The 24,517-nt window shown below is 35.9% G+C and overlaps 1 protein-coding gene across 1 annotated transcript in view; it reads left to right on the forward strand.

Annotated features, from left to right (window-relative positions):
- The first annotated feature begins 767 nt into the window (after positions 1-767).
- Positions 768-24,517, forward strand: part of LOC111062848 (probable E3 ubiquitin-protein ligase HERC1) — a 121,345-nt gene continuing 97,595 nt past the window's right edge. Inside the window, exons 1-7 of the mRNA XM_039435890.1 lie at positions 768-904; positions 4,531-4,773; positions 7,938-8,130; positions 10,475-10,651; positions 14,289-14,527; positions 19,502-19,669; positions 23,900-24,125. Of these exons, the coding sequence (XP_039291824.1) occupies positions 770-904; positions 4,531-4,773; positions 7,938-8,130; positions 10,475-10,651; positions 14,289-14,527; positions 19,502-19,669; positions 23,900-24,125 (1,381 nt within the window). The 5' untranslated portion in view covers positions 768-769. The remainder of the gene's footprint in view (positions 905-4,530; positions 4,774-7,937; positions 8,131-10,474; positions 10,652-14,288; positions 14,528-19,501; positions 19,670-23,899; positions 24,126-24,517) is intronic.

Consider the following 24,517-nt stretch of genomic DNA (forward strand, 5'->3'; position numbering starts at 1 on the left):
TTTCGCTATCCTTGTCTATTATTCGCCAAAGCCGGTGTTACCATCCTTTTCTAGGTCCACAACAATGCCAATTATGTTTTTGACAGTGTAGAAATATAATTAATTAATGCAGAGAATCGGCATTGCTATTCTTCTATCTTTATCCACTGCCATTATAACGTGGACCGAACTATATCCACAGCCGACGAAAGTCTCAGCAGTTTCAGTCAAGGATGAATTATCCTTTAAATGTTTTTCAGTGAGATTTTTCAAGGATGAGACCAGGGGCAATCAAATTTCCATATCATAAACCTACTTTGTTCTAAATTTCGTAAAAATCTTAGAGCCGTTTTTAAGATCCGTTGAACATAAATAACCAGATATAAAAAATAAAGATATTGCTTGCTTAATATAATAGTATAACATTCCCAAAACCGAATTTCCCTGACCTCTCCTTCTACCTTTATAACTCAATTGAACAATAGGATACCTTTTAGGTTATGTTCGTACACTAGACAAATTGAAATAGCACAGTACTGAGACACACCTGATCCAGATCTAGATCAACTGAAATCCGAGATAAAATGAATGTCAGTATGTCACCCTTCAAAGTTGATTATGGCAACACAAGACAAGTTCTAGATCTTTCTTTTATAATTTGTAGTGTTTAAAATTGTTGTAGCATTAAAAATTTGTTGTGAAGTATTTAGTTTTTTGTTTCGCTTTCAAATATGTGAATTCAGTTCCAAATATCCGTAGCAGAAATAATAATAGTCTTATTATTATTATTATGAGTAACGGATATCATTACATGGTTTCAAAATACAATGATCAATTCAATACAGATTGGTCCTGTATTGAGATCGAGCATATTGCAAATAGAGAAAATTTATCCACACTTTATGAACGTCTCGTGAATTACAAGGTAAGTAAATAAGTTGGGTTTTGTTATGTTATAATATTGTCAAACATAACCTCCAAACCTATATTCTATTGTTTTTTTATAGAAATATTTTGATTGAATATTTGATAAGAAACTTAGTTTTTAAAAGTTTTATATTATTTTGATAGTTTTTATAAAAAAAATACTCAATAAGCCTACTGGAAGTTTTTGTTGACTGAGAACCCCCTTTAGGGCTAAAGAAACCCTTAGGGGCTAAAGTGCACGTCCAGTGCCAACATACCTGTCATCAAATTTTTGGTTGGGATCGATTTAGTATGTTATTTTGAGCACAAAATCACAAAAATTAAACGGCGCTCACTATTGTTTTTAAAATAAATTAAGTTCAAAGTAGCAGAACTTTACATGCATTTAACCTATAAGTAGCAACCATAAGTAGCTAAGGTTAGGAAAAGCTGTAGGTTAGGAAAAGCTTTATGTTAGGAAAGCTTATGTTAGGAAAAGCTTTGGGTTAGGAAAACTCAGATTAGGAATATCATAATTTGATGATTTCAATAATCAAAATGGCTGCTACTCATAGGTTAAATGCATGTAAAATTGTGCTACTTTGAACTTAGTTTATTTAAAAAACAATAGTGAGCGCCGTTTTATTTTTGTGATTTTGTGCTCAAAATAACATACTAAATCGATCCCAACCAAAAATTTGATAATAGGTATGTTGGCACTGGACGTGCACTTACACCAAAAAATACTCAATAGGCCTACTGGAAGTTTTTGCTGTTGACTGAAAACCCCCTTTAGTGCTTTAGGTTACTATATCAGCGTGTTTAGGGATTAGTTATCTCAGAGATGACAGTAAATAGGTTATAATTTACTTACTTTATGTTTATCTATCTAAGTTTATGGCAAAGGGCATTGAGTTCCCAATTATACAGGCTTCTTAATGTACAATTCCTTAAGAGGCGTTTACATTAGTCATGTTCAGCTTACTTGAATCCAAGTTTTATATAAAATGAATGTATTTTGTAATTTGTGTTTATAAGAACAGAAACTTGAATCCACCACCAAAGTAGACGCTTCTCCAAGTTTGGGTACAATACCGTATCTGGTGCATGAAGCCTGCGTATTATCGATAAGCCACGGTATTTAAATCATATTTAATATGTAGCACCATTATACAGTAATAACAGTAAATTGTATTTTTAAAAACGCCCCTTGAGCGACCACTTGAACCGCCCGTCTAGAGACGCGTGGTAAAGCTGCGTTTACACCAAAGTTATTAAAAAAATGTTAATAACTTAATCCATATAGATTCTATTAGATTCAACGGAACTTGACAAACACATATCTATGTTCATCATGTGAATGATAAGTTATGTTCAATCTAATATAATCCATAAGTATTAAGTTATGAAAATTTTGTTACTTAATAGAGCGAAGTGAAGTCTAAGATTCAAGTCGACGGTTTGGAATTTCTCTTAATGTTTAAATATGTTGCGCATTTACGGCGAAACGCGGTAATAGATTTTCATGAAATTTGACAGGTATGTTCCTTTTTAAATTGTGCGTCGACGTAGTCTATATAGGTTTTTAGAAATTTTGCATTTCAAGGATAATATAAAAGGAAAAAGGAGCCTCCTTCATACGCCAATATTAGAGTAAAATAAAAATCAGGCTATAGAATTATTCATCATAAATCAGCTGTCTAGTGGACTATAATACTACCCGTTCAAAAACATCGAACATCTTGAAAATGTATCTTTCCATCAACGTTGTAGACAGTTGCAGGCAGACCTGATAACAGCGCTCACACTCACATTCCGGGACGACACGTCACGGTATGATATAGGACAGAAAGCTCTATGTTTATTTAGGATTTTTTCGAGACATTTTAAATTGATAAATTATCTATTAATTTTTGAGAAAACAGGTCAATGTAACTTACTGAGCGCGAGGTCTACTGTTCACAGAACTACTAGAGTATTGGTGTAGGAGCCCCACCTGTGCTGACGTTACCATCAATCACCTATCTTGCACTATGGCTTTGTTTACGGAGGTAGTGACTAAACCCGGCTAAATCATCCATAGAGACTCGTTTCGCTCGCCTGTATTCTTAATTTAAAAATAATGAATGAATTCCTTCCTCCCGTCAAATAGTTGTATTCAAATTTCCAGGCCCCATTGAATCACTAGTTGACTAGTTGACTGGTCGTTTTGCTGGCTAAATTTTGAAGCTTCTTTTATAAAAAGTTTTTAGGCCCTAGCTGGGCCTGTGCAGCTAATTTGAACATTTTCAGTCGGTTAGCTCTTGAAAAAGCTGAGAAGACGCTGGAAAAGCGCAGACTTTGGGCATATCTTAGGAAGTTTCTTCAAATCTTTGCTGTTCCATTCTCTTCTTTCATACGGTGTTATATTTTGAGGCAATTCAACTCATGCAATACATATATTTAGTATTCAAAAGTATGCAGTTAGAGGTGTGGTGGGTGAATCTATTAGAGCAAGTTTTAGAGATTATTTCAAAGAGTTGAAGATTCTCCCACTACCAGGTGTATATATATTTTGGAGGCTCTTTGTTTTATCGATAAGAATAAAGATAGGTTCAATACAGGAGAGTTGTTCCACTCATACAAAACCTCAGAGACGACATTCATTGAACTAGTATGTATTAGAGGGGGGGGGGGGTAAAGATTGCAGGAATTCGGCTTTATAATTCATTGTCAACACGCGTTAAGGCTCTTACAGGTGAAAAGTTTAGAATTAAGGTGAGGGAGGAGTTGTTGCAGATTTGTCCTTTTTCCAGTGAGGAATTATTTTTGCATTATGGAATGCAAAGATTTACGAACCTTTACCCCTTTCATAGGTGGTCAGTGGGATGAAAAATGAAATGAAAAAAATGAAAATCCGTTCTTAGTGTGCCTCTAGATGGTCAACTGAACATACATGCAAAAAAAAAACAAGAACCATTCAAAATAGTGATATTTTAAACAATATTTCTGGCGTTTTTCCAATTGTTAAATTTCTTTAATTAAGATAAAATAAAATTACTAGAATTGATGGTGTTGTGAAATCTCTCCATAATAAGAAAACAAAGATATTGTCAACTTCACTATAATATTTATTAAAAATTTAAAACAGTACCATGGTTTCACGTTTACCAACGCATCATCAGCTTTACTGAATCTCCCCTTCCCTCAGCCATGCCTATCTACCTATCTTCTTCCACTTCCCTATCACACACCCTTCCCTTTCAGTTTTACCTTACCTGCCTATTACATGGGAAACCATAGTTGGCAAGGTATTTTCCCGCTCTTTCTTCCAGCACACATCATTTTAGCAATATTGCCTTTAATGTGTTAATATCATTGTTACTGCAGAGAAACATTTCTGCTGGCTTACGAGGTTTCACTTCTAAGCCATCGTGTTATTGTTTGGTTGTAACTGCTATTGTTTTGTTGTATGTTGCATTTTCTCATTGTATTTTTGTGTGTTGTGAAAAAATTGAATTGAATAAAAATTTAAAATTGAAAACGTGAAACCATGGTACTGTTTTAAAGTTTTTAATAAATATAGCGAAATTGATAATATCTTTGTTTTCTTATTATTAAGATAAAATATTTTGTTAATCAATCATATTTCAATATCTTTTCTAGGAGCTAGTGCCCTACCCGGAGCATGTGTTGCTGTTGGTGGATAGTGCAGAGGACTCGTGTTACATAGGCTGCAGCAACAGTGAGCCGGATGCAGGGCTGCATCGCTATGCAAGCAAGCAGCTGGCAGCTCAGTGGCAGTGTGCCAGGCGATGGTGCATGGCTGGGACATTTTCCACTTGCCTGCAACACCGGTTGGCAATACTGCAGCGTGTTTGGCATGCGCTACAAAACATCGCCGAAAAGGTACTATAGTGAGGTCCACGTTATAATAGCAGTGAAGAAAGATAAGAGAAAAACGTTGCCAAGTCTCTCCATTTTGCCTCTGAGTGTACACATCTGTTACTCAATTCATCCCATTAAATTTGATCTGATAATAATTATCATTTCCTAGATAAAATAATCAATTTAATGTCAAATTGATCAAGGATATAATTGAATGAAAAAGACTAAGAAATTGTCAAAAACCACAGATTTTTTGATACTTAGAAAGACTTCGGTTATTACTCCATTGTCAGAATTTATCAGAGATTGACAATGGTGTAATAACCGAAACCGGTCTTTCTAAGTATCTCTGATAAACTCTGACAATGGTGTATTATCCGAAACCGGTCTTTCTAAGTATCAATAAATCTGTGGTTTTTGACAATTTCTTAGTCTTTTTCATTCAATATGAATAATTACCACAATATCAACTTCTCAACTAAGGGGAATATGGGAAAAAAGGATACAATTTCTTTTTAATTTGATTCAAAAATCTGCTTCCATAACTGAGATCAGATTTTATTTTTATACAAACTTGAAATGGCGGCTCATTTAAAAAGTTGTGATACACCAATCTGAATTTCAACAGAAATTAAGTTATTTGGTAGGTAGGCCTATTCTTTTCCAATTTCTTTTAAAAATATTATAAAAAATAGAAATCCTGTTGAAAATAAGTAATTTCAATGGAAATAATTCTGATTATTCCTGGACCGAAAATCAAGTGACAAAGCAGTGTGTGGTTACATAACCTTAACCTTTGGACACCATTAACATTTTTTCAAAATTTTTGGAAAGAAATAGTACAGGCTCAGCCTAGTTTTTCCTCCAATGTCATAATTATATTATGATTATAGTGTTTTATACGATAAATAAATAACCTTTCAATATTATTTATACCGGGGTACGAATAGGTCTAACCTATACTTGTAAGCTAACTGAAGCATGGATGAAGTCTAGGATGGTTAGTTATCAACTTTTAATATGTCATTTCACGTATTTTGATTTGTGTTTCTCATACGTTAATGTCTAAAAATTATTTAATTGTTCCAAAAATACATTTTAAATCAATTATACGACTTGTGTAATAAAGTCTTTTGATAGAATGAAGAATATAAATGGCGGCTGAGAATTGTTCGTCTACACTGACACTGTCAAAAGTAAAAATAAAATATTCTGGCAAACGGACAACACTGCAAAGCTAGAGAGAAATAGAGCTATCTGTTTTGTTGTATGATAGAAAAGAACAGCAACAGTATTGCCAATCATAAGCTGCGTACACATATACGCGCTTCCAACCAGCACCGAGCACGCTCCGCCCTCGTACCGCCCTCGTTCCTCCATCGAACCACAGTCGCTCCGCCTACGCACCCATCATGAACGTTATGGAAGATGTTAGATCTTCTCGCGTTCCCCGGTCGAACCACTGTTGCTCGCCGGTCGATCATCAATCGCTCTGCTGGAGTGACGTTCGGTTGCGGAGCAGAGCGACAGTCTGTACGCACCTATACACTGCCATTATAACGTGGACCTCACTATACAACCATATTCATTCATTCAATATAGTGAGGTCCACGTTATAATGGCGGTGAAGAGAGATGGGTGGACAGGGTTGCCGATACCTCTATATTTGACCTTAATATACTGATGCCCCGTTTCACCAACCTTGGTCAAGGCATTTGAACATGGTTAAAGTCTATCAGCTGTCAAATCAGAAATAATTCGTTCCACCAACACCAGTTACGTTTGACTACGGTCAAACCAATGGTTAAGTTTGACTGCCGCCGAACGGGCGATCAAATTATTTGAACACGGTTAAAAGATTGGTTCGATCAATTTCCTTGCTTGTTTGTGGGTTATGTTTTTGACGCAATGAAAAATTTCAAAGTTTTTAGTGCGATTGAATTTAGTTGTAGTAAGTTATTTATTAGGTTTGTTCTCGGAATCTTTTAATTAGTAAATTATTATAGTATAGAAAATTAAGGAAGATTTTGAAAAAGATTTGCTTTACTCTTTTATTAGGTACACAGTAGGCCTATGTTATTCAATCCTTACATCATCTAGAATTGGATTCTTCTTTTGTTCATAAAAAATTGTCAAAATTGATGATGATTTGTAAATCTCTTTATACGAGAGTATTCTATTCATATTTGAAATATTATTATAAATTATTATAGATTTGTGACTATACAAAACGTCTGTACCAGGGGCGTATATGAGAAGGGGGTCTAGGGGGCCCGCCCCGAAATAATGAATATGAATAAAAATCAGTACAGTAATTACAGAAAAAATACAGTAATCTGAATTTTTGACGGTCTGAAGGTAAAGTAATAAGGGCATTCAGCGCAAATTACCCTCTGAATATGAGCAGCAAAACTGATATTAAGTATGATGGGGTGCTACCATATTTACCACTAGCCGTCAGGCTCGCTTCGCTCGCCATATCCGTCTAGCCAGGGGGCTCCGCCCCCTGGACCCCCGACTGGATCGTCCAAGAATGAAATCAGCAGGCTCGCTTCGCTTGCCTGCATTCTTCATTTGAGCATTTTTATCATATGTTAGGACAATCCAGCCGGGGGTCCAGACTAAACGTCTGGCTAAACGGATATGGCGAGCGAAGCGAGCCTGACGGCTAGTAATATAATATTCCCAGAATTGAAGTAGTAGTGCCCAATCAATTTTACCGCGATAAATGCATTCAAATCTTCAACTTGGTGCCAACCTAACAAAGTCAACTCAACTTAATGCCAACCTGACAAAATTATTAATTTAGTTGCCAGTTAACAACTGTTTCGAAGAGGTACTCTCTCTACATTATAGTTCTATAGTAACATATGATATGGAAATTTCAATTATAATTAAGAGATTGGGAGAAGAAGAATATACATGCTAAAAGACGAACTTTAAACCTTTAAAAACAACCCTCAGAGTTAAAATATTGCCAAAAGATTTCTCAGTGCGCCTCTAAAGGGCCAACTGAACATACCTACCAAGTTTGAACGTTTTTGGTCCGGTAGATTTTTAGTTATGCGAGTGAGTGAGTGAGTCAGTCAGTCAGTCAGTGAGTGAGTGCCATTTCGCTTTTATATATATATAGATATTACAGCATTTATTCAGATATTCCTGATTGAGTTGTTTTCTGTTTCTAGCCCAAGCTGCAGACAAGCGGGGCTGAAAAGGAGCCTGTCCCAGCGCAAACGGAGGCGTCACGTGACCCGGTTGTGACGTCATGCGAGCCTCAGCGCACCTGTAACCAGGCTCTGCTCGAGATCGCTGTCAAATCTGGCATCTCGCTTCTTTTCGCTCTGCTCAGACAGAGCTCTGCCTATAGCACCATTACTGGTAGATACATGAGTTTTGTATCAAATTATGGTTTTGAGTATCAAGATGAGATGATACTGTATCATGTTATGTTGATACTGTATCATGTGGGGTAATACTGCATCATATTTTGTATGTACAGTCCGGGTCCTGCCTATCGGCGGAGGGACACCAGACTACAATACTTCCCGTTCAAAAACATACAACATTATAAAAAGGAACCTTCATGAGCAACAGATGCTTCTTTTGTATCATCTCAGAAGCAACGTGTTGCATCCGAAAAGATACACAAGGATCTGCAATGTATCTTTCCATGAGCAACAGATGCTCTTTTGTATCTTCTCAAAAGCAACGTGTTGCATCCGATAACATACACAAGGAGCTGCAATGTTTCTTTCCATGAGCAACAGATGCTCTTTTGTATCATCTCAAAAGCAACGTGTTGCATCCGATAACATACACAAGGAGCTCCAATGTATCTTTCCATGAGCAACAGATGCTCTTTTGTATCTTCTTAGAAGCAACGTGTTGCATCCGATAACATACACAAGGAGCTGCAATGTTTCTTTCCATGAGCAACAGATGCTCTTTTGTATCTCCTTAGAAGCAACGTGTTGCATCCGAAAAGATACACAATGAGCTTTTTGGAGTGACGTTGTTTTAGCACAACACAGCCTATCAGCTGACCTTCGTTCAACATGTTCTCTCCATTGTTGGTGATACGTTGCAACTCTCTCATTCATAAGGAATTGAATCGAATCGCTGCCTTTATTTAAAACCTGTGTGTTGTCTGGAATCTCTGTGTGTTGGGAGCTCCCTCTAGGGTCTCTGAATCCTGATGTTTTTGCAAAGCCTTGAATATTACCATAGAGAAACGATAGCATAAGTAGATATGCCATGGTGTAGGGCTTTTATGTCGCAACTTTTACTGTTATCCCAAGCCGATAGTTCACGTAGTTCTCTCCTATGCAGCTGTGTGACGCTGGTAGTCTCTCAAATTGTGCCGTTCATACACTCTCACCCCAACAAAACAGAAAAAATTGACAATAATCAACAATAATCGGCTTGAGATTACAGGAAACGTTGCGACATAAACGCCCTATACCATGGGATATCTACTTATAGTAAGTAAGTAAGTAAGTTTTATTCAAGTAAGTTACAATACATTCTGGTTCATACAGGAATCTACAATAAATTACAGTACAACAGCCAATTATGCAACAAATTTCACATATTATGAAAACTTATTAATTACAATGAAGATTGAATGCAACATTAGAATATTGATAATATAGTATTGTAATGCAACTACATAAATCAGCGGTGTTTCAACAATGAATAAATGATAATTTCAATGAATAAATATACACCCCACTATATATTATATGTGTTGGGGTATAAGTAATTAGTTGCTTATTGCGTGTAATAATTACTATTTACAAACTTCATTCACTGATATGGGATTAAAGTTTTTTATAATAAAATTAGTAAAAATGTATAATACAAACAAACAAAGTTATGGAATTAGTAAATAAATATTAATGTTCTATTATAAGGATAATAATAAGAAAGGTTATTTTTAGAAAAATGAAAAACAGTGAAGAGTGGAATGAAGAATAAATAGTTTCAATATTTACAGTCTAACTACATTTTCACAATTTTCCACTCCAATATCAATCACTTATGCTATAATTGTTTCTCTATGATATCACCCAGCGATCCTATATGCCGTCTGAAAGTCACCGAGGCAAAGTTACGGGACGCGTACTGTAATCATCTATAATTTATTCTTCCATAGTGAGGTCCACGTTATTGTGGCAGTAGTTTTTTACTGGCATGCCGTCACATATTCATATATAGTGGGGACCACATTTTCTTAGATCAGCAAATAATCAACCAATTGTATATTAATACTTTGTAAATAATTGTAGCTTATACAGGTTCTGTATAATAGGTAACCGGACTGACCTCAGGAAATTGAAAATGTTTGAAAATGTAGTTCAAAAATTTTACACCAGATTTCAGCACTGATTAGACTTACATTATTATACCTCTTGTATACTAGATATTTACCACTTTCAGCTATCGATTACTGTAGCTAACTCAAAAGAAATGAAAAATGGCACTTGGCCCCTTGTATTCTGACCCCTCGTATTCTAACAGTATTTGAGAACTGACGTTGTTAAGACATTATTATGTTTTTGACAATAAATGATTTTTATTTATTTAACATTGGTGTTGCTATCCTGTAATAATAATAATTGATGATTATTTTTTGTGTTTGTTCATGATTGTTGTCAATGGTTGCTATTGTTTCACCTATGACATGCAATAATAAAATAAATCGAATTTGAAAATGTTGCAGGCCAACCCAATCTGTGCATAGAGGTGTTGAGCACAGCAGTCGAAGTGGTGAGAGGTCTCCCCCCGCTCTCACTGGCCAATGACAGTCAGATGTCTGCGATGGGCGCACAAAGTCTTGCTGAAGTCAGCTGTTTCCTCAAGCAAATCGCCAAACCGGACTCCTGCGTTGATTCTCAAGGTTACAGTTTTATTCATTTATTGCCATACATGGAATTTCTCCATCACTTACTGTCTAAAGTACTTACTTCACACCCTGCAACATAATTCATTAGTAGATTGAGTATTTCTAGCCTTCGGGACTGAGAATGGCTGGTGGAATAATATATCATTTCAAAAAGAATTCAATGCTCTACAAACCTACGATAAGCATACGTTTCTACTATGCATTGTTGAAGAGTTATAAGCCCTGAAAGAGCAAAAATTTGGATAAAAACCTATTTTTTCAACAATTACACATCTTCAAGAGCGAATATCTCGGGAACAGTTGGGAATATCTCAAAATTCCACTGGACAAAAAGTGTAGAGAATTCATTAAGCTCCATTTTTAAATTATTAGTTATGTCGATTGAACGCATTGTTATCAAGATATGAGCGTCGAAGCAATACGCTGAAAAATGCAACTTTTAAACCACCCTCAACCCCTTAGCACATGAGTTAGGAATGGGGACTTTCGATATGTTCTCCTCCCAACTAGTCTCAACAAAGCTGCAAAGTCAAAAATTTTGTTTAAAACATTCCCTCCAAATTCCTTTGTCAATTGGTCTATTGTTGCAAAAATGGAGATTTCACACTCAACACTAAAGCTGCTGCATAAGGTGTCAATGAATTCAATGCTCTATAAGCTCATAATCAGCATGGATTTTTTCTGTCGATTTTTAAAAAGTTATAAGAGCAAAAATAGATAAAAATTGGTGGCAAATGTGTTTATTTCAAAAATGTCACACCTTCAAGAGCGGATATCTAGAAAACTATAGGAGATATGAAAAAAGTTGTAGAATGAATATTGTAGGAAATTATGTAAGCTTCAATTTGTTATATGACAGTGAAGTCCTTAGAATACATAGTTTTTGAGTTTTATGCGAGAAACCAAGAAATGGTACCTTTAAACCACCCCCACCCCCTTAGCACAGTGGGTAGGGGTAAGGACTTTTGATATGTTTACCTCCTTACTACCCTTAACAGAACTGCGGGGTCAAAAATTGTCTTCCCAACTTATCCCTCTATAACCTTTCCTTGACTGGACTAAATAATATATTAAAAATATAATTCCCAAATTTACTGAGAAAGACACTTCCGAGAAATTTCTATGTGTGAGATGCCATCAAAGAGTATTATCTTCAATTATTTTCGTTTTAATCAAAATATTGAATGAAAAACACTAAGAAATTGTCAAAAAACCACTGATTTATTGATAATTAGAAAGACCGGTTTCGGTTATTACACCATTGTCAATCTCTCGTTGACAAACATTTCGTTTTAGTTTATCAGAGATTGACAATGGTGTAATAACCGAAACCGGTCTTTCTAATTATCAATAAATCAGTGGTTTTTCGACAATTTCTTAGTCTTTTTCATTCAATTTGAAAAATTACCACAATATCAACTTCTCAACTACACAAAAAGTTAATCAAAATAAATATGATGAGTAAAATGAAGACTATGCTAGCAACAAAACTTGGGGTAGGGTTGAAATTAATTAAAAAGAGCAACAAATGTCTAAAATTGAATTTGAAATTGAATGCAAAAGTTCAAGAAAAATAAGTTATAATATACTCTGGAAATGAAATTATAGTAAGAAGAAATGCAATATGATGGAAGTACTTAATGATATGTTTAATGAGACCTACTGACATGCTGCAAGTCATTTGAGCACTGCTCACAATTTGTGGCTTCACGCAACAAGTAATTTGAATCAATTCAAATTCTTCATTCTGCCTGACATCCTATACTATTAAAAGAGCAATTTCTGTTCATATGTTTGGATGTTTAGATGTTTGTATTTCACCGGATCACGAAACGGCTCTAACGATTCTCACGAAATTCAGAACATAGTAGGTTTATAATATAAAGATTCGATTGCACTAGGTCTCATCTATTAGAACACACTGTCAGGATTCAGGAATATTAACAACGAATATGCACTTGATATTATTATTTATTATTACTAAAACACACAACACAACGCATCAACGCAACGCAATAATTAGGCTACGAATCATCATCAACTCACATAATCTCAATAACAAGATTCCCACACTTTTGCCAATAGCCAAGGCCTACTAGATCGCATATATCTAACACATCCATGGGAAAACTCCTTAAAGGACATTAAAAGGATAATTATTATTCATCCTAGGAAAAACAGCTGATAATAGTTATTTCGTCGTATGTTGGTGATGGAAGTGAGTGAGCGAGTTCATGTGTGTGGGACTGTGTCAAAATTATGACTCAGCCGTTGAACTTTTGTAATCATTCAATCAGGTACTTAGAGCCGGCTGCAAAAAAGCTGGGTTATTTTCAATCCTGATTAATTCCAGTAGATCCATGTTTTTGAAACGGTCTTCTCTGATTTGGTTCAGGTGAAGTTAAGCAGGATTAAAATTTAACCGGCTTTTGTGCAACTGGGTCGTTGTGAGGGAAATTTTTGCATTCCTGTGGGAATTAATCTCAATTTACTGTTATTAAATGGAATATTTTTGTATGAATGTTATTATAATTTCTTCTTTCTTGATAAATATTTTATGCTTTTGTACTCAAGAGCGAAGCTCGGTCCCCCGATATTCTGTATAGTGCATGCAATGAATTGTCAGCTGATTGATTATGAATAATTCTATAGTCTGATTGATCCTATCTTCAAATGAGATGATCTATATATATAAAAGCGAAATGGCACTCACTAACTGACTGACTGACTGACTCACTCACTCACTCACTCACTCACTCACTCACTCAATCGCAGAACTAAAAATCTACCGGTCCAAAAACGTTCAAATTTGGTAGGTATGTTCAGTTGGCCCTTTAGAGGCGCACTAAGAAATCTTTTGGCAATATTTTAACTCTAAGGGTGGTTTTTAAGGGTTTAAAGTTCGTCTTTTAGCATGTATATTCTTCTCATTCTCTTAATTATAATTGAAAAATGTCCATACCATATGTTAATATCTTTAATCTAGAGAGAGTACCTTTTCGAAACAGTTGTTAACTGGTAACTAAATTAATAATTCTGTCATGTTGGCCCAATTAAGTTGAGTTGACTTTGTTAGGTTGGCACCAAGTTGAAGATTGAAATGCATTTATTGCGGAAAAATTGATTGGGCACTGCTACTTCAATCAGAGCTATTCCTGGGAATATTAAATTATTAGCCGTCAGGCTCGCTTCGCTCGCCATATCCGTTTAGCCAGACGTTTAGTCTGGATCTCCGACTGGATCGTCCTTACAATCATATGATAAAAATGCTCAAATGAAAAATGCATTTCTCATTGCTGATCTCATTCATGGACGATCCAGTCGGGGGTCCAGGGGGCGGAGCCCCCTTGCTAGACGGATATGGCGAGCGAAGCGAGCATGACGGCTAGTATATAAATATAGTGATATCAGAGTATGGAAGAATTCCTTTTCTAGGGCGTTTGGTCGGTCCGTTACATACAGACAGACAAAAGCAAATCCAGTTGAAACATAGACCTCACTACGTTCGGTCAATAATAAAGTTATTTTATTGTTAGGACAAAGGTGCGCCCTAGAACTGCTGTTGGGTCTAGCGGTGCAGCGAGGCATCACTCACTACGTTCGGTCAATAATAAAGTTATTTTATTGTTAGGACAAAGGTGCGCCCTAGAACTGCTGTTGGGTCTAGCGGTGCAGCGTGGCACGCTGAGGCACCTGCTGGAGTGGGTGGAGTTGGCAGTGGGGTGCAGTGGAGGCCACATTGGAGGGGTTGCTCTGGGTCACTGCCGGACGCAGATGCGAGCTGTCACGGCGGGCGACTCGGTGGCCGCTGCTGGCGACTTGAGTAGCCCTGTGTCGCTGCACTCGGCCGCACTGCTCATCATGCAAGAGGTTGGTCACTACCCAAGTAACAAATCTTCAAAGTCTTGTTGGAAATTTCTTCTTCTTCTTTCCAACCATATCCTTATAATTGGGAGTGTCTCGATTATAGTCCCATTCTACAATGAAGCTCCAAAACCTGGTACAAGATTCAAGATTTCTTTATTGCAGAAAACATTTATACAAATGCATAGCATCGTCATAGATTAAACATGGTAAATAATAGTTATTTGTGCAACTAGTGCGCAAAGTGACAGTTTGCTGCACCGAAAGAAACGTTTACGCCCGAGCCGTAGGCGAGGGCGGAATGGTTTCTTGAGTGCAGCAGAGGAACTTTGCGCACGTATTTCACATTAAGTTTTTCCTACAGTTACCATTGAATATGAGAAGTGGGTAATTATGGGTAAAATTGCCTGAAATGCATCAAATGTTTTTCTGTGTAATTTTATTATTGATAAAAATCTTAATTTATTGTCAAATTGAAAAAAAATGTTGTCCTTGGTTATAATATCTGATACTAATAATTAGCGCGTTGTGCTTGGTTGCACCTCTGCTCACTATAGCAGCCACAGCAGTCACTGTTACCAACTTCATTTTGATTTTGCTGCACTGTTGCTCCATATAACCTACTAAGTATTTTGCGTTGCCATGTTGCAAATCTGGAGTGCAGAAAAATTTTTCCCGCACTAGAGCGGAAAAGTGATTCTTTGCGTTCTGTAATCAGTGCAGCAATGGCCACTTTTCAACGTAACTGTAGGAAAAAGTATTTAGGCTACATTCAAAGAAATAAAAATACAAACACAAGCATACAAACATCAAACAAAATACCCTCAAATTAGAAACTCCTCTTTTCTATATGGACATATTTCTATTAAATTAGAAACTCCTCTTTTCTATATGGAAATATTTCTATTAAATTAGAAACTCCTCTTTTCTATATGGACATATTTCTATTAACATCTTTTTATGGCTCTTTTAAAATTACCAACTTCTAGCTCTTTTAAATGTGCAGGAAGCTTATTATAAGCTCTTATACCGAACTCCTTAAAACAGTTCAATTTATTTGTATAATTGCACTGGTTCACTCTAAGCGATTCAGAATTTCTAGTGTAATGGTTGTGAACGTTGCTATTTACAGAAATACTTGCTAAATTAATTTTTACTTACATAAGACATTCAAGAATGTAAATAGCTGGTACTGTCAAAATCTTTAATTTTTTTAATAAATCTACACAGTGAAAACGACTATTCACATTAGCAATGACCCTTACTGCTCGTTTCTGTAACACAAATAGTTTATTTACATTCGTATCATTACCCCAGGCAACAACACCATAATACAAATGGGAATGAAGATAAGCAAAATACACTGAAATTAAAACACTCTTATCAACAATGAACTTTAATCTCTTTAACATAAAAACTCCCTTCGACAGTTTGCCACATAATATTTTGATGTGTAAGCCTCATTTTTGTCCTTATTAAGACACAATGAACTAGGAGCTGTCCAATCTTCAATTATTTCATTAACCGTATGTAAGCTTCCAGAAAGACTATTATTTTTTATTTGAACAGCTAAATCATCAGCAAACATAAATGGTCTTACATTTTTACAACTGATTGCTGCAGGAAGATCATTAACATATATAATGAAGAGGATAGGATCTAGTGTGGAACCCTGTGGAACACCTGATAACACTTTTAAATAATTAGAAAAACAGCCATCATAAAAAACAGTTTGGAATCTATCACTCAAGTAAGAGGCAATTGAATTGGTTGACATGTCATCAAAACCATAGAATTTGAGATTTTGTAATAAGATGGGATGAGATATTGTATCAAAAGCTCGGCTCATGTCATAGAAGCTGCCTAGTAGATTACACTTCTCATCAATAGAATAGATACAGTTTTCCATGAATTCAGATATAGCTGTATTTGTGCTTCTATTAGGTCTGAACCCAAATTGACTATCGGAGAACAGTGAGTCCTATTCTACAATGAAGCTCCAAAACCTGGTATAATCGAACTACTGGGCTAACCGAAGCATTCCGTCTCGATTAGCCCAGTAATCGAGATTACTGGGACCCCTGGTTTAGACGACCTGGTATAATCGAACTACTGGGGTAATCGAAGCATTCCGTCTCGATTAGCCCAGTAATCGAGACGGAATGCTTCGATTAGCCCAGTAGTTCGATTATACCAGGTCGTCTAAACCAGGGGTCCCCAACCTTTTTTATCCAATGGCCGCATTGTTAATTCCTGGGAGGCTTAGAGGGCCAATAACAAGGATGTACGTGGAATTTGACTTGTGGGGACACACACGATGGGGGATTTGTGGGGTGTAAAATGATTATATTTCCATTTAAATAATATGAGGAGTTTTAAGTAGGTTTAATTAAGACACAGGAAGAAACAAACCAATTAATTTCATTTCAATACAAAGTCCAATTTATTGAGGGTAAAACTTTCCTACCCTAAAAATAAAATAGTATATTTCGCACCTAGAGCAGAAAATGAGATATTTCCGGCTCGAAATCGGTTTTCAAGTCTGAGGCCGTAGGCCAAGGACTAGAAAAGATTGAGAGCCGGAAAACATTTTTGCCCGTGGTGCGAATGATATTTTTCGCCACACTACAGGTATTGCTGACAAAATAAATAAAGAATACTCGTTATCGTACCTATCTCTTCATTTTAGTGGTGGAGTGATCCGTGGTCTAGTGGATAGAGTGCTTGCGTAGCAGCATAGAGATCCCGGGTTCGAACCCCTCTCATTACCAAAAGTTTTTTAACCAGATCACTCCCGTGTTATCGGATGGGCACGTTAAACTGTCGGTCCCGGCTGAAGTATGACAGTCGTAAGGCCCATTGACGGCTTAAATTATATATTCAGGCGGTGGAACATTCCCGGAAGGGAACTCCCCACCAACAAAAGCCATACGAACTTATTTTTATTTTTTAGTGGTAGAAGATTTGCAGTCAGGATTTCAGATTCTTTTAAAATTTCACTTGGAATATCACAGGCGTCGTCATCTTCAAGCATTTTTGAAAATTCGGAATGTGTTAATCAACAATAAATAATTGAATAAAAATGGTTGCAAAGCGAATGCTGAATTATTTTGATACGAAATTCGAACTGAAATAATGGCGACTTCAGATGAAGAAAGTTAACACTCGCCTGATCTAGTGGATGACTTATTAACTACGGACTTCCATGTTAGCAGGCTGGAAAGAGTACTCTTTCCGGCCTAGGCCGGAAAGAAACCTGTTTCTTACGTCAGACGAGAGTCGTCTGCAAACAAGGTCTTTCAGATCTACTTAGGGACTGGAAAACAGCTGCTTTCAGTGCAGTGTGGCGAAAACATTTTTACATTGTTGGGTCCTGCTAAACCCGTTGGTTTTTCAGCAGGTGCCAGATCAAAGCAAGATTATTCACAACGTTGAATTAAAATTAAGTATAAATAAAATAGCTTATTTGTAGTGAATCAAGAGTAATATACAAGAAATGAAATAAAAGAATTACAATCATAATGAGAAATTATGATAAACTTAATAATTAGAATAAAAAGAAATAAGGAGTTAATTAAACACACACACAGCGTTATTATACTGTCACCAGCTGGCTCAGATCTTTGAATAGTAGACTTGAGATAAACTTAAACTATATTAGACTTAGTAAAGTAAAGTAGATCAGCGTGAACACTATAGTGAGGTCCACGTTATAATGGCAGTGGATAAAGATAGAAGAATAGCGATGCCGATTCTCTGCATTAATTAATTATATTTCTACACTGTCAAAAACATAATTGGCATCGTTGTGGACCTAGAAAAGGATATTAACACCGGCTTTGTCGAATGATAGACAAGGATAGGAAAACCAAAGTTGATCAAATACTGTCATTATAACGTGGACCTCACTATAGCCTCAGGTGATCAATTTTCATAACAGCAAGGAAAGTTGTGTGAGTGCACCAGATTTTTATTTCATGTTTTGATGTGAGGAATCACGCCCTGACTTATGAGCACCTTTTTCAGAACAGAGTTTTTTTTTTTTTTAAGATTACGTCCTAAAGACTCCAGTCATGGAGTATAAGACAAGTCACGTTATTACATAATAATTCTAACACTAAGTAGTTCAACCTAGTTTAGGTTTGAAAGGAATTCCTGTACACTATAAAAAGCTTTATCAACTAAATATTTTTTCATTTGTTTTTTGAAAATCTTCAAATCATCATTACTTTTCAAGATTTGAGGTAGCTTGTTATAAAATTTCCTACCAATATAATCTGGTTTTTGTTCAAATAACCTACTATTGTGACCCATTATATGATAATCTGCTCTGTTTCGCGTATTATACTCATGAACATCTGAATTCTGGATCACACCACTCGTTTTCACATGCATTACAACTTCATATACATACAAAGATGGCACAGTTAATAGACCAAGCTTTTTAAATAAAGGCCTACAAGAGTCTAACCTATTCACTTTCTCTATACATCTGAGTGCCTTCTTTTGAATCTTAAACACTCTGTCCATATTTTGTTGAGATGAATTACCCCATACTAAAATAGCATACCTAATATGAGATAGTATAAGTCCATGGTAAGCAGTTAACAGTAGTTTTTTATCATTCAGCCTAGCAAGCTGCCGCAGGACAAATACCCCAGATGATATCTTATTACATATCCTCTCAATGTAAGGATGCCATGTTAATTTCCTGTCCAATAAAATTCCCAAGAATGCTACTTTCTCTTCTTGGTCTAATTCATTTTCCTCTACAAACACATTTATTTCTCTATCCTCTACTGAATTATATTTACTTTTGAATTGTAGGAATTGACATTTCTTACTATTTATTGTTAATTGCCTTTGCTTCAAGAATTGGACAATTGACTGTACTCCAGTAAAAGCATTTATTTCAAGACTATCTAATAAATAATTTAGTATAGTGGATTTCAGTATAGTAATATTTGTATTTGTTTTCAGTTGGTGCAGTTGGCTTGTGAGGGTGCAGGGGGGTTGGAAAGCGGGGCAGGAGGGGGAAAGTCGGAGGTGTATGTATGGGGGAGCAATTCGTCTCAACAGCTGGCAGAGGGCACACATGACAAAATACTCTTTCCAAAACTAGCACCGCTTTTCACCAACGTGCAACAGGTAAGGGTGGTTTTCACCATATTCTCGTGAACGTAACTTCGTTCAGTAATCTCATAGAGTAACAATAGCCTAAGTAGATATCCCATGGTATAGGGCGTTTATGTCGCAACTTTCACTGTTATCCCAAGCCGATAGTTCACATAGTTCTTTCCTATGCAGCTGTGTGACGCTGGTAATCTCTCAAATTGTGCCGTTCATACACTCTCACCCCAACAAAACAGTAAAAATTGACAATAATCGACAGTAATCGGCTTGAGATAACAGTAAAAGTTGCGACATAAACGCCCTATACCATGGAATATCTACTTACGCTATTGTTTCTCTATGGTAATCTCCAGTTAACACTAACTGATGATTTTAACGAAAGATTAAGAAATTTGATTTTACTAGAGAGATAATGTCAAGACTAACGCCGCGTTACTAAACAAGAGGTTAGAGTTGATCAAAGAGACAGTGAGCTGATGATTGTAATGAAAGATTAAGGAATTTGTTTTTACTAAAGAAATAATTTCAAAACTAATCAAGAGATTAGAGTTGATCAAAGAGATTGATTGATTGATTGCAGTGGCGGCTCGTCCTATGTGTTCAATGGTTCATTGAACCCCCAGAATTGAATCAACTTCCTATACAATGATGAATTTGCAACTCAAATAATTATATATTTTTATTTTATTCTCATTAAATTACATCACAACATTTTTCATCTACGTAAACTTAACGTTGATGTTTTGCTGCCGGTGCCTGAGATCCCGGAGTGGCTTGCTTGCTTGAAACAGCACCGAATGCGATGACGAGACGGGTGGAGGTGGAAAACAGTGTTCATTCCCTGATGTGAACCCAAAAACAGGGCTGGGTGTGGTAGTGGAACGGAGGAGGGGAATCGGTTTGCTAGCACGGATTTGGTTCACAATCCTGTCTGAACCAATTTTGCACGAGTTCATCCGAGAGTAGCCGAACCTAGCCGAGGCAAGTGAAGCATTCGGTAAACCTCGGAATGAATCGTGAGTATTCGTGATACGGATACAGTGCCATCTTCAACTTGCTTATAACCAATAAATTTAAATTTGGAGGCAGTAAACAGTAAAAAAGCGGTAAACAAGAAGTAGCCTAAGCGTGACAGTTTTGAGGTTATACGGTATGGTTTCGGGTATACACTGTTTACAGTTGTGATAGATCTCACTGCATTTCTCGTTATATAAATTTGTTTCGCATGTAGAAGAATATAGTAATTTCTAGTGTGTTTCGTGTATTCGTGAGTATTTCTAGTGTGTCCATTTTCTTTTAGTGAGAGTGAGAATATAATTTATTGTGTTACCGTAACAGCATTTTGATAAAGAAATATGAATAAGGTTCAGTATTTGTTAAATACAAACAATATTGATATTCAGGGTAGGTGTAAAATAAAACATAATGGTGACCAATTCCCGAAGTAAAAATCAAACAAGAAAAATATGAACAGGACAAAAAATTTATATTTGTAGAAAATATGCTCAATCTTTGGGGTGTTATTCCTTAAAATTATTATTGATCACCTTTACACTTGATTATGCTCAATACTCTATATCCTCTTGACCTTTCTCTCCAATAGATCATGAGGTTGAACCCCCAAGCTAGAAGATCACGAGCCGCTACTGATTGATTGATTGAGTACTTTATTTATGTAGATTACAATATATACTGGCTTATACACTTATATACAATAGCTTACAATACAGCAACATTATAGATGAATTTACATAATATAGACTAATAAAATAATTATTGAACTGTATATGATATGAAAAAGCAATTTGTAATATAATAACTATAGATAATAATCATATTGTTATGCACAACAATGTGCGAATAAAGGATTGATTTGATTTATAACTAGCAGGTAACCCGTGCTTCGCAAGGGACTATTTTAAAACTTGACAAACTGAAAACTTGACGTAATCCAATCTTTAAGAATTTAAAATAGGTCTTTATCCATCCTCGGTTAAGCAAGAATCTATATGCAAAATTTCAAGTTAATCAGTCCAGTAGTGCATACGTGATGATGCGTTAAACATAATTTTCCTATACTTTACACCTCTATACGTGTATAATCCAGTTCTTTAATTTATTATAGTATAGAAGATGATAGATGGATGGATGATTAATGTTATTTTACTAAAAGAATAAGATAAAGATAAAGAATAAGCTGAGTAGTTTCCCTTTAATCGGGAGTTTTGACAACCCACAAAACTAATTTTTCATTTGAAGATATAACGAAAAGGTGCATAAGACCTTATTTTTTGCTCAGCTTGCTAAAATACCCCTCATTCGATATTAAAATTTTCGACTGACTGTACAGTGAGTCAGTCATTCTATCAGGGGTCGAATAATTTTGGAATTTTAATTAAATAAAAATGGAAGATAATAATTTCTTTATGTAAATATCAACACTTTGAATGAAAAAGACTAAGAAATTGTCAAAAAACAACTGATCTATTGATAATTAGAAAGACCGGCTTCGGTTATTACACCATTGTCAATCTCTGTTAAACTAAAACTAAATACAAGAGCAGCAGAATTTATACTAGTAGGCGAGTACTGCTATTGGTCGAGGGCATGAACGCCTGCCATTGGCCTAGCTAGACAGTCTCCTCCCACTTAACGGTGTGACAAAATGGCGGCTTAAGCAACAGAATCGCCATGATAATAAAATTTACTTTCAGTACAAAATAAGTTTTACTTTCAGTAAAAAAAAAATATCAACACCTTTATTCAAAAACATGTTAACTGCATGCGTTTTCATATTGCCGATACAGCATTGGTGAAACTGTAGACGTTTATTTAGCACTTTGTCTCAAAAAACTGTTCTAGCTAAAAAATTAATAATCCATGCCACGTGTAACCCTAAACATTGCATCAGGAAAACGAAGTTTCAAAACTATGTTTTTTCTAAACAGATGTTCTTGAGATAATTTCTTTGATCCAGTTGTTTCACATTCACCATAATAATTATTATTATACAGAGTTTGTGAAAATATTCATCAATAATATTATCCAAAGACCTTAAAGAGATATAGACCCACAATGCCTATGCCTTCCCAATGATAGCTCTTACTTGAAATTGAAGGCCGCCATTGGGGTATTTTAGCACGAGATATTATATACTATATATTTGTAATAATATAGATCACAAAGGCATTGGTATGTAATAATCTTATGGGTTGCCCCCTCAATGGCGGACTTGAAATTGAAGGCCGCCATTGGGGTATTTTAGCACGAGATATTATATACTATATATTTGTAATAATATAGATCACAAAGGCATTGGTATGTAATAATCTTATGGGTTGCCCCCTCAATGGCGGATTTCAATTCCAAGTACGACACTAGCGCTGTATCTTTAAGGTCTTTGATATTATCAAAACAATATTATTGAGGTTAAGTGGTATCAGGTAGAAAGCAATAATAGAAACAGATGTCCCTTTCTCAATTTCGACCATATGATTTTAATAGAAACAAGAATTGTCAAAATTTGTGACTTCTTTATGTGTAAAGGATGATTTTGTGACGATATTATTCTTTTTGTAATTTGACACTGTTCAGATGTATTTTGTGCATTTTGATGAATAAAGAAATTTTCAATTCAATTTGGTGATTTTTTATGAGATCGTATGGACCATTAATGAAATTTGAAAATTAAGGCCCGGTTGCACAAAAGCCGGTTAAATTTTAACCATGATTAATTTCATGAGAACCAATCAGAGAAGGCCTTTTTGATAAAACGGCGTCTCTGATTGGTTCTCGTGGAATTAATCACGGTTAAAATTTAACCAGCATTTGTGCAACCGGCGCTTATTCTGAAAAATCTAGAAGGAAAATTGAAATTTGGGCTTCCAGGTGCACGAGATTGATATTTTTAGAATCTAGGTGCAAAATTTGGAGATCTAAATCATTCCTGTTTTGCCGGTATGCAATCCACAAGTTGACATGTTTTGATACGAGCACACGAACAAACACAACCCTACTCTCTCTTAATATATAGAAGAAATAAAAGATAATAGATTGTTTTGAATAGTTGATTGTGTGTAGTTATGTAGTTAATAGTTAGTAGTTAGTAGTTAATAGTTATTAGTTAATAGTTGATATGTGTTGATAGTGCCTGTGTGTACAATATTTGCGATTGTATATGTATTGACATTGCCTGTGTGTACAATATTTGCCTGTGCAATAAATTAAATTTGATTTTGAATTTAGGTGGAAGCCGGGCAGCACTGCACATTCCTGATAGACACGACGGGAGGAGTTTTGGCCTGCGGCAAGAACAGCTACGGCCGCCTGGGTCTGGGAGACAGCAGTCATCAGCCGACGCCCAAGCGGCTGCCACTCGACGCCCACATCACCAAGGTGTCCTCGTCCAAGGGAAGTGACGGACATACACTGGCGCTCAGCGACAAAGGCCATGTCTACAGCTGGGGCGACGGTCAGTCTCTCATCACATTTGCAACAGATGCTCTTCTGTATCTTCTCAAAAGCAACGCGTTGCATCCGAAAAGATACACAAGAAGCATTAATATACATACACAAGAAGCTTTAATATACACAAGAAGCTTTAATGTATCTTTCCTTAAGCAACAGATGTTCGTTGTATCTTCTCAAAAGCAACGTTTTGCATCAGAATTGATACACAAGGAGCTTCAATGTAACTTTCCTTAAGCAACAGGTGCTCGTTATATCTTATCAAAAGCACAGTGTTTCGCATCATAGAATATACACAAAGAGCTTTAATGTATCAATTTATAAACAACAGATGCTCTTCCCCATCTTCTCTAAAGCAACGTGTTGCATCCGAAAGGATACACAAGGAGCATAAAT

This window comes from Nilaparvata lugens, chromosome 9 (assembly GCF_014356525.2).
Source record: "Nilaparvata lugens isolate BPH chromosome 9, ASM1435652v1, whole genome shotgun sequence".
NCBI lineage: Eukaryota > Metazoa > Arthropoda > Insecta > Hemiptera > Delphacidae > Nilaparvata > Nilaparvata lugens.